The sequence below is a fragment of the Phoca vitulina genome, unplaced genomic scaffold, assembly GCF_004348235.1.
Source record: "Phoca vitulina isolate PV1807 unplaced genomic scaffold, GSC_HSeal_1.0 scaffold15, whole genome shotgun sequence".
NCBI classification, from domain to species: domain Eukaryota; kingdom Metazoa; phylum Chordata; class Mammalia; order Carnivora; family Phocidae; genus Phoca; species Phoca vitulina.
In genome coordinates this window covers 8350432-8361857 of record NW_022589718.1, presented here as the reverse complement: position 1 = coordinate 8361857, position 11426 = coordinate 8350432, and the positions used below count along the sequence as shown (strand labels likewise).

Sequence of the window (11426 nt, the reverse complement as noted above, 5' to 3'; positions counted from 1 at the left end):
GATAGGACCCTTTTCTGCAGACTGGCTGGTTCCAGCAGAAGGGCCACCAACATATTCACAGAAGCAGAGTAAAGACTACTGAAAACCACCTTGCACCATGTTAGCTCATTCTCATTTTGCAGGATTGGTCAAGTTCCTTTTATGTTTTCATTACTGTACCAAAAATCTGTCTTCTCCTACATGGGAAGAAGCCCTACGAAACAGAGAGGAATGGGATTTTCAGATTAATTTGTCACAACTTCCTATTGCGTAATCCCAAATCACTGGCTGGGCTCGCTTAGAGTTACAGATAATTTAGCATAGAACTGATCATTAATGTGTGTTAAAACACAAAAATCTGACATTGTGAATATGCAGACATTATTGGGCGAGAGAGTCATCCCATTGCTTGAGATCCCATCCACTCTGGGATCACAAGAGAAAGAGGATGACAAAGCACGCAGGCTTTGTTAGAAAATTCACCTTCCTTGATCTCGTGACAGCACTTTTCACCTGCTTCTCCCCCTCCTTTCAATTTCCAGAAGTATCCCAAAGCTAGCAAATCATGAAGGAAGAATTTTCAAAGGGAGTGGAGGGAAACGTTTACTTTTATTTTATTGCCAGTGAAAATGCTCTCATACCCTTCTTTTGGGGAAATGCAAATGTCACTGATGATAATCTGCCTTTTTGCCAAACAAGTTTCTACTTAGATCTGAATAGGGGGGGAAAAAAGACTCGGAATATAAAGTGAAAGGCTTAGCAATCGATGAGAATGTGAGAAATGTCAGTGGTGTGTGTTATGAGGCGGCAACACAGGTGGCCTTGCAACTTGCCTGGCATATGGATCACGCTAAGGAAGCTACACAGCCTAGCAAAGAATGTCATCGAGAACAGTTGCAATTATAGATTCTGTGAGCAAACTTTGACTATTACTCAGAGTCCATACTTGCTGCATTTGAAAGCTGAGATTGCACATTTGTTCTCTAAATTCAGCTGCAATAACCCTCCACTTCAGTGCTCCTGGCCCCATGTGATTGGTAGGTGGGGAGTGCTGAGAAATAAAGAATTGATCGCGTGAAAGTAGATGGTGAGGAACATCGCTGAGGACCGAACAGATTAATGTCGGAAAAGAACTGCTTCAGCCAAAAGTATTCTCTCATCTCTAAACTTCCCTAGTGCTTTGTACTGTGATGACACTATGTATCTTTAGTTATTGTTAAACCCACCAAGATGGTTCTCTCTACTTAGGGGAAATCCAGTAATTTTTCCTTGAATGAATGACACGAACTCTTTCATTGGACACTAACTATGCTTTACCTCAAAAACTTTCTTCCTCATAAATAGAATTGATAGGAATAACCATCAAAGGATTTTCAAAATTGGTCTCCAAGGAAAACAGTTTACACGGCTGACATGAGGGAAGATTCTGGTCTTCTCTCCCAGCTCTTACACAGTCCCCGAAATTCTACCATTAGCTCATTCTTCTTTAAGGCCTCATGATTTTCATATTCCAGAAACCCTTGTGAAAACATAGCCAGCTTGACCATGTTGCTATGGGAACAGCTGCTGGAGAAAGTGCATGAGACATGGGAGTCTGAGTGGAGGGGAAGCAGCCGAGATGGAAAAGAGGATGCCAAGGTGGAAAGAAGCACATAATTACATCCTATTAACAGTTTTTCATAATAGTACCCAGTTGAACCCTGAACAACACAGTTGAACTTTGGAACCGCATGGGTCCGCTTATATGTGGATTTTTTTTTCAGTAAATACAGACCAGTGCTATAAATGTATCTTCTCTTCCTTATGATTTTCTTAATGACATTTCTTTTCTCTCGCCTACTTTAAGAATACAGTATATGATACACATGACATACAAAGTATGTGTCAACTGTCTGTTTATGATCTCAGTAAGGCTTCTGGTCGACAGTAGACTAGTGGTAGTTAAGTTTTGGGGGAACCAACTGGATTTTTGACCGCGTGGTGGGAGGAGGGCTAACTCCCCACATTGTTCAAGGGTCAGCTAAAACATATTTCTAATGTCAGGGGTTAAAATAGTTTATTTTGGCTGTTAATGTTCATGGGTGATGGTGTAGCAATTGAGAGCAAATGAAATTTCTCAAACCTCGTGGCTGATGAGCAGTGCTGTATCACCAGTTTGTCCACCAGGACCTCTAATGAGAAACAGAATCTTCTCCTACTGAGGTCATATCCTTTCATTCCCTCTGTCCACCCTCTTAATTGGATACACAGGAACAGTGAAATGACCAGAGGGCAGTGGAAGAGGACAGAGGAAGGTCACAAGGCAGCTTCCTCGTCTATCTTGGAATAACTGTTGAGAATTCACCAGAAGTAGAGTAGCCCATGTGCCAGCTGCCTTTTTGGGGTGAGGGAGGAAGAGGAGAACAAAAGCCATACAGGAGGCCTGCTTCCCAGGCAGGCCACTGTGGGGGGCGGGGGGGAGTCTCGCAGTGACCACGGAGACTCTGTTTTCATTCCTGTGGTTTGGGGTTTACCGTGATGACATCAAACTCCACTCTCTTTCTTCTGCTGGCTGGAGGCTAGAAAACACATCCTAACCTTTCAGTAATAAAAATGGATGTAAGGGCGTCATATCCCAAAAAGCCACCTTTAGGACTCTTCCAAGGAAATTTAATACATAGGGAGATAGATAGCATTACATGGGTCCTTGGAGGCAAAATAGGGGGAAACCCAAATCAGACTTTCTGGTTCTGGCCCAGGAGGCTTATGCAGGGGGTGAAATGTGAAGAGCCTTTAACAGTGAAGCCAGAGGGACCCAGCACAGCAAAGCTTCATTCCACCGAGGTCAGTGACTCATGAAACTGCCCACTAATACGAAGCGGAAGCAGATAGCCCTGGGACAAGTGTAGCCGTGAAAAAGCTGTATACGGTTTATAAGTGGCAGGTGTCCATCCTGAAGGCAATATGGAAAAGAAGTTTCTTAATGTTCCCCCAAGAGAACCAAAGCCATGCTTCCGCAGCCCCAGGCGCCGGTGACAGGGCACTGCATTCCTTCTAGGCAAGGGGCGAGTTTGTGCTGATCCTTAAAGGAATAACAGGTTCTCCTCCTTTATGCTAATAGGGTTTTCAGAAAAGATGGACATGCCCAGGCCCCTTCTATAGCCTAAATAATCCCCTTCAAAAGAGCGGTCTCAGACAGCACTGAAAAAACTGGCAGCGTCCGTTTGCCTGAATATGAGGTGTTCATCATCTGAGAAAATTAAATTATAGGAAGGATTTTAACCTAATTCATTAGAGGATTCTTTAAGGGATTAACTGTTTCTTTTCAGTGATTTGCGAGGTTTTATTGAAACACATAGTGAGTATTTTGCAAAGGGAGAAGTCTAAATATTTCACGATTCCCTTACTCAGCATTAGCACAGGGGTCTTTCCTCTCGGAACAGACGGTGGTCATTCTCCTTCACCCTCAGGATGCGTAAAAGGTCTCAAGGTTATGGAGTGGGAAAATTAGTTTAAATGAGACCTATTTTTCCTTGATATTTCCCAGTTCAAAGAAAACTAGAGATTCGACTTGGTAGTTTTCATGGCCATTTACTTCCAAATATGACAAATTGTCATAGACACTTTCATCCTGTCAGGAATGAAACTAGAGAATTGAAAACAGGGTTTATAACTGACCTTATTCTCCTTTGGCAACTCACGGGTGGCCCCGAAAGCTCCAGGTCCTTAAATGTTTGACAAGGAAAAAAAAAACATCCTTGCTGTTCCCCTTCAAGAGCCAGATAATAGAAGAGACAAAAGGAAAAACTGAGAGGAATTTCATGGCCACATTAATTGACCTAAAACAATGAATGCACCTGCACCTGTCTGATGGCAAGACAGAGTGGAACTCCGTGTTTTCTGTTGCCTGTACCCCGTCCTTGTGGTGCCGCCTGACAGCTGCCTTGCACTGGAAGGCACAGGAGACAATAGGCAGAGGTTGAATTATGGCATCCATCTTTTACTTCTTCTTTGGAAAATGCAGCACTGACTTGGCTTTATCCTGAAAGCTGCTTTGCTGTTTGTTGAGTACCCGGGGAGGTTCAAGTTTGGGGATGGAAGCCTGACGGGTGGGACAAATGGTTGTGTTGTGTCCAATTACTGCTGTTCAATATGAATGGCTTTTCTCTTCTGTCCGCATTGAAAGAACCATATGGAGGGCTGGTTTTGGTCACATACAAGGCTCTCATTAAATGAGACAATGAGGATGATAGCAGGGATATTAATATTTTTTCATTAGGACTCTGTTTCCATTCTCTCTGGCACTAACAGTAGGATTATGCACTGTTCCTATAAATGATGGCTCCCGATTTGTTATGGGCAGCTTAACTTAGTTTTCACTTTTTATACTACAAGCCTACTGGGAAAGAAGATATTTTTAAAATATGCTTTTTTAAAGGCTAAAACAATTCAGTTGACTGAAATGTAAATGGCAAGTTTGTAGAATATAAACAGACTTGCTGCCCTCATGTTACAGGGATTATTAGTACACCCCAACACCTGAAGGTGTTGGGTGAAATCCTCAATTCTGAACTAATTTACAGCATGCCCCTGGTATGAGGGGGTCTTCTGTGCTAATGACATTAAGCTGCAGCTCTAATGTGGTCCCCAACTATATTTCAGTAGGAAATCCATTCTCCCAGTTAGTGACCAGAAGAGCTTACAGCTTGCAAATAAAGTGGATCAGCCCCCATGGTAGCAGGATTCTGAGAAACTTGAGAGTTTGTTATCTGGAATTCAGAATCAAAGGGAGTCCCTTATAGGGCACACACAGTGGGACCTAAGAACACTGAGCCAGGCCAACTCCAGTGTGAGCGCAGAATGCCCTCCAGAGAGCTTCAGTGTTTTTCCCCAGGGCTGACATTGAGCCTCAGACCTGTGCCTGCCCGCATTACTCTTATCTCCCTGTTAACTGATTGAAGGTTTAGATGTTACTATTCCTGAAGATATTTACATTTGAATAGGCTTTCAAGTACTTAAGAAAAGGTGGTCTCTCTAAACTCACACCAAAGGGACACCCAGCCACTTTTCCTTTTCCTAAAACTAGCCTATAAACACATTGGAGGGCAGAATTTTATCATGGGCCCTTAGTTCTCGCCTTCTCTTTGCATCCAAAAATGGAAACAGGCACAGTCATTATTCCCAGAAATCCTCAAATTTTAACCTAATTTCCATTATTCATTTAACATGGTCATTAATTTGAAGATGTATTTTGAAAACTGTGATTCTGCATAAAAATTTGGTTTTGGACCATATACACCATTATAGGTTGGCCTGTGTCTAGCTAGTGAAATCGTGAAGGTAAGGATTCATGCTTCCAATTCTTGTCCTGGCTTCCACCTCAATCATGGGATTTTAATCGAGGATAAGGGATGGGGATAGGAAAGTCTCAGAGGAAATTAATCCTGGTAATAAAACAACCATCCCCCCCACCTCAGCTGTCCCCAGAACTCAGGTGAATGAAGGCATGTAGGCTCAACAAGACAAAATTAAATTTAATAAACCATTACTACTCAATAAACTTACATGGGTAAATTTGTCCAGCTGTCTTAGCATGTGTGTGTGTGTGTTTTTAATGGTTTACTCTTTTAGTGGAAGTTCCAAAGGAAAAGATAAAGTCATCGAGTCTAAAAAGCTTAGGACAAATAAATTGACTTGAAGACCTAGAAGGAGTCTAAAGTAAATTCCTAAAATTTAAGAGTTATCTTACCTGCATAATATGCAGCATCTTTATGACACTACAAAAAACGAAATCTTATTTTTTCAAAATAACCTCAGTCTATCAGAATCCTAAAAGGCTATGACAAAAGGTCACCCAAAGTTCAGAGCTTAAAAAAATAACTATGAAGCATCTAACACCAGCATTATAAACATTCAGTTCTTTAAACATGTTTCAAAGAGAAAGAAAAAAATTAAGTTTTACTTTGAGGCATCCACCTAAATTTCAAGACTACTAGTTTTGCTAAATGTTCTGGTTTCATTAAAAAAAAAAAAAAATCAAAGACACTCAGAAAATTGCTTAATACCAACTATTGCTATGAATTCTATTCTCTACTATTAACAATATTCCCTGAATTGTGTGTGCATTTACCTGCTAGTGTCCAAATGCACCACCATTATGAAGAGAAATGAGTCACATAGACTGGGATCAGAATAATTTCAAAAGGGCAGTATGGAAACCACCAAACAGATGCATGGTATACCAATTTTCAAAACAAAACAAAAATCAGTGCATTTGCACACATGCAAACGGTTAAAATAATCCAACTATCTTGGAGGAATAGCCTATTGCATTAGGATTTTAGGGTCTTTTATATACTAATTGTTCTGGGGTAGACAGGTAAAGATAATTTAATAGGAGGTCTGTTTATCACAAAGCTAACTGAATCATTTTTAATAAGACTGATTATGTTCCTGTATGTATCTACTAAAATTAAGTGGAATTTGAGATTTGTGTGTGTTATGATGAATGTGCTTGTATAGAGGATAAATCGGAGCCATGCTTTGGGGAGCACATTTCACTTGTTACAATATGTTCAGAGACCTGTGCCAAGTGAGAGTTATATTTCTGCCTCTTTTGATCACTTAGCTTTAGGCCTGGGTGCTTATTCTACAAATCAGGACGTTTGCAGGACTGCTGAGAACCAAGTGGCTGGCAGGAACCCTTCGACAGCCCTGCTCTTCTTCCTCTATACTTAGAGCACCTTCCCACCCCCACTCCCAACCCCACCACGTATTCATGAAAACTTCTGATATCCTGTTGGGACAAAGATTCATCCCGGCCTCCAAAACATATTGTGTGTGCCTCTCCCAGAGTTTTATTATTGCATTTTTATGCCTGGGTCTTCCTGTCATGTCTTGAAATGTCAGAGATCCCTGAACACTTACTGAGGATGAAGCGCTCAAAGTGCTTGAGGCAGGATGTGTAACTTGTGCATTCAACAACTTTAACCCTCTGGCTACTTATTTTCAAAGGCAGCACAAAACATAAAGTTCAGTCTAATCTTCTCTCAAATAGTTACCACCTCTGGAAATCGAGCTTGAGTTGTAAGACAGCATAGGACGGGGATCAGCACTATGGCCTAAAGGCCAAATCTGGCCCACCACCTGCTTTTCTATAGCCCAGGAGCTAGAATAGTTTTAGGTTTTTTAAATGGTCAGGAAAATAAATAAGTAAGTAAATAAATAAATAAATAATCAAAAGAGAAATATTGTGTGACGTGACAACTGTAGGACCTTCAAATTTCAATGTGTCTCAATAAAGTGTTATTGCCATGCTCGTTCACATGTATTGTCTATGGCTGCTTTCACACTGCCATAGCCAAGTTGGGTAGCTGCTTTAGAGACCACATATGGCCCCTAAAGGCAAAAATATTTACTAGCTGGTCTTTATAGAAATATTCGTCAACCCCTGGTATAGAATAAAGCTTAATTTGGGGGTTAATAAGATCACAAGGAATCTAGTTATTCCCACAGGACACTAGTCCACTGTTGTTCAAGGGAAAATACAAAATATAAACCCTCAATAGAATGATGAGAAATCTGTGCTTTTGTTTTGCTTGCTGTTTTTTTTTTTTCTTTTTGAAACAACATTAGATAGCATAAATATTTACCCATTCCAGAAACAAATGTGTGTTTATGGTCTTTATTCTCAAAAAGGACATGGAAAGAGATTATCACACAGCCCATCCAGAGTTCACTGTCACCTAGTCTCTCAGTTTGCCTCTTTCTCAGCTACTTCCTCAGTTTGTGTTCCACCTGAATGTTGGGAGGGGGGTATCAATAGACTGAACAGACCTAGAGGAATAGCAGCTTTCTCTACAAACATTGTCCCAGGACCAAGAAGAAGTGACAGTATTCAAAACAAAGTTCTTAAATAAGAAGAACTAGGATCCCTTCAATTGCCCAAGCAAGGTTTGATTTGCCATTTCCATTAGTGTAGAAATAAATAACTATATTTGATTCCAAGTGAGGGGAAGGGGCAGCGGTGGGGGGGAAGGGGGGGATAAGGAAAAAGATAAACCAGAGAGAACATTTTTAAGCTGGCCTTCTCCCGCTCTCAATTACAGATTCGGATGTAGTAGAAAGCATATATAGTACCCTGATAGTTATGCTATTTGGCAACCAACTAGCTTTAAGCAGTCCCTTGAGACCTTTGAATAAAATAGCACTTTATTCAGTCAAAATTACTGTATGTGTGTGTGTTGCTTGTAAATGGTAATGTGCCCTTAAAAGCTTGTCTTCTCTTCCAAATGCTCTTAGTTACATGAGTCTACTTTGTGATTATATGCTGAATGTGGTGAAGAAAAATGGTGCCAGCCTCAAAGTAGGCAATTCTTGGTTGACTCTCAAAAATCTTTTCAACTTATCAAAATTTTACCAAAGGTGACATTTCTATCCCTGCTGTAAAAGTGCCTATGAAAACTGTGACCTTTAATCTTTTGTGTTGTCTTAATCTTCATCATAGCAAAGTCATTGTCCAAAAGGTTACCATTTGTTTTCACTGAAGATCCCGTATCATCTGAAAAAGGCTCATAGCAATCAATTACTCAAGACAATGGATACTGAATAAACACCTGTCATAGTATTAGATAAGGACTATCGCAGAATCAGATTATTAGCTATGATCCTTTCCCTTCAAGTGTCTGTAATCATGCTGGTGGGCAAAACTCACATGAAACATGTAAGCAGTTTATTCATATGAAAATTTAAGCACAACAATAGAAAGAATTCAGAGAAGAAATAAAGCATTTTGAGCAAAGAGTAGAGGAGAATTGAACCAGGCATTACAGGAGAGTAAGATCTTGAGAAACAGTAAAGAGAGGAAGTGGAGACAATAGATTGAATGAAAGCAAGAAGCAAAGTATTTTACCTAAGCCAGCATTAATGGCTCAAAGGGCAAAGGAAGACTGAGTATGTCAAAAAGAAAGCAACAACATAAAGGGAAAAGTCAAAAATAAATGTCCTAGTGTGAGAGATTAGAAGGACATTTGTAATTACTGGGATACTTGTTATAGTTACAAAGGAGGCCAATTTGGAGGCACAGGAAAGATAACCATTTCTGCTACATTGAGTTTGAGGAGGTGGAGAGATACTGAATCCGAGCAATCCCAAGGTCATTTGGAGACCTGTAACTGGCTCCCATTAACCTCCTATTCCTACTGTAAGAATATCCATTGCAATTCATTTTTAATTCCCTTAAAATGATTTTTATTTGTTCCTTTATTTCTGTTTTCATTTTTGTTATTCTTTGTTTAAATCTCTCTGTCTAGGAATTTATCTTATTTTGCTACACAAAGTAGTCCATCTGCTGTCATTTTGAACCTGTGGGAAGCTCGTCATCAGCACGATGGTGATCTTGACTCCCTGGCCTGTGCCCTTGAAGAAATTGGGAGGACACACACGAAACTCTCAAACATTACAGAATCCCAGCTCGATGAAGCCGACTTCAACTACAGCAGGCAAAATGGACTCTAGTCCACGATCACTCATGAGACAGTGACGGCCAGCTTCAGGACATTTGCTTTAAATGGGAAAGAGGCAGCTTTCTGCCCAGGGGCATTTGGAGAATTCAGCCTTCATTTACAATCAGTGTGAATCCCTGGTTGAAGAAACTGAATTTTATATAGGTATAATATGTTCATAGGGAAAAGTACAAGCTCTCTTGAATATAAGAGGGCTCTACTGTCTTGTCTGAATCTGCACTCGGGCGAACACTTGATGAACTTTCTCAGCTTTGGAGTGGGGAGGATAAAAGTGAGGGCGTAGCTAGAGAAAAGTAACTGTGGGGAAAAGATGAGCTACGATAAAGCCAGGAAGGCAGAGAGTGAATCGTGCATGTTTTGAAACAGGTTTTTAATGAGATGCCCCAAAGGGCCAACTGATTCTGGTACCAGATTGTCAAGGTTGTCTCCCAACTGGCATCCGTGAGGTCAGCAATCATTGTAAAACCAGCTTTGCAAGTGAAACGGGGTTGCCCACCCATTTGTAGGACTTTGGTAACGTCAAGGAGGGCATTTAGAATCTAGATTCTGAGTTCATCACACCAGCACCGATTCCCCCATTTATCCTAGCCACTTAACGGAAACAAGATCAGAAGGTAAGACGGACCACAAACTAGTTCTTGCCCTGTACGCCACCTTCATTTTCTCCCCGAGACAAATCTGCCCACCTTCTTTCTACCCCTTCCTTACCCGGTTTCAGAGCATAATTAAACTTCTCAATATGGAAATTTACTTCTCCTAATTCAACAAAGCAGAATCCTCCATTCCCAGCTAAACCAGTCGAATTGCAGAGTGCTATTAGAACACAGCTTGACGTGGATTTGGAGGGAGGCAGTCAAATCAAGCCCAGGGAAAGACAGGGACTGCAGACGCCACAGGCCTCCGATAAGCTGTAATTCTAGGATGGAGGTGTTGACCCAGTCTCTAAACATTGTTATAAGGGCATGAGGGGTTCTGCTCAAATTTTCATTCCAGGTTCTTGAAACTTCTTAGCCTCTTGGTACTGTGTTATCACAAAATCTCTCCGTAGGACTATAGGGTATCCTCCTTTTGCCTCTTGGAAAATTAGCAGATAGTCTTTGGTCTAAATGATATGAGTAAATAGACGTGAGGAATAAGTCTACCACAGTGTCCCAGAAACCACATGCATGTTCAGGAAGCTTTTGAGCTCTGATTATTCAACCTCACCAAGTACACTTTCTCTACAGGACCATGAACATTAGGACTATTGCTTTAAGATTTTTTTTTTTTTAAAGAGGCAATGATATTGTGGAGAACTGAAGTCCACAGAGAATTCGTGAACCCCATCTTAACATTGTAGTCCATCTTTTATCCTATTACATCATCATTTTTGACAAGATGTCCTGGTAGATTAAAGATGAATAGATCTGTTCCTGCTCATCTTCTGGTGGATGTTTTAATTAGCTGTCCACAATCAGGACAAGCAAGGTCAAGGACCTAGATTAACTATAAGGCTGATCAGCTACTTAGAGGTTGGCTACATTAGAATAAAATATAGTCAGGGAATGGGGGAGTTGGTGAGTACTTGGCAATGGGGATATGGTCAATTTAAAAAAAAAAAGTTTTTGTAAGTCCTGTGTAAAAAAAAAAAATTTATATATATATATATATATATATATATATATATATATATATATCTCCACCGAAGTAAAAAAGACCTAGAGATAGGTGGAATTTATGATACCATGGGTAAGGCATTAAGAACTCTTGAATGTGTTAGCCATTTTCTCTTAACGTGTGGTATATATGGTCCCCTATATTGGATGGAAGGCTTTGCCACATGAAATTCAAAAGCATCTTGCTTTTCTCAGGAACCAAAGGCATATTACATAGAACAGACCCTCTTAGAATTGCTGAGCATATTTTCAAAATACCATCTCTAGATCACTCTAGGTCAGGAAAAGA

The 11426-nt window shown here is 40.5% G+C and overlaps 1 protein-coding gene across 10 annotated transcripts in view; it reads left to right on the top strand.

The window, feature by feature from the left end:
• UNC5D (unc-5 netrin receptor D) overlaps positions 1–11144 on the top strand; it is a 536221-nt gene extending 525077 nt beyond the window's left edge. For 4 of the 10 annotated variants that reach the window (XM_032413431.1, XM_032413430.1, XM_032413426.1 and 1 more), the window contains one exon: positions 9270–11143. In XM_032413431.1, coding sequence (XP_032269322.1) covers positions 9270–9474 — 205 coding nt within the window. In that variant the 3' untranslated portion in view covers positions 9475–11143. Of the gene's footprint in view, positions 1–9269 lie in introns of all 10 variants that reach the window. The other 6 variants (XM_032413428.1, XM_032413432.1, XM_032413429.1 and 3 more) reach the window with 2 other exon arrangements.
• The last annotated feature ends 282 nt before the right edge of the window (positions 11145–11426 follow it).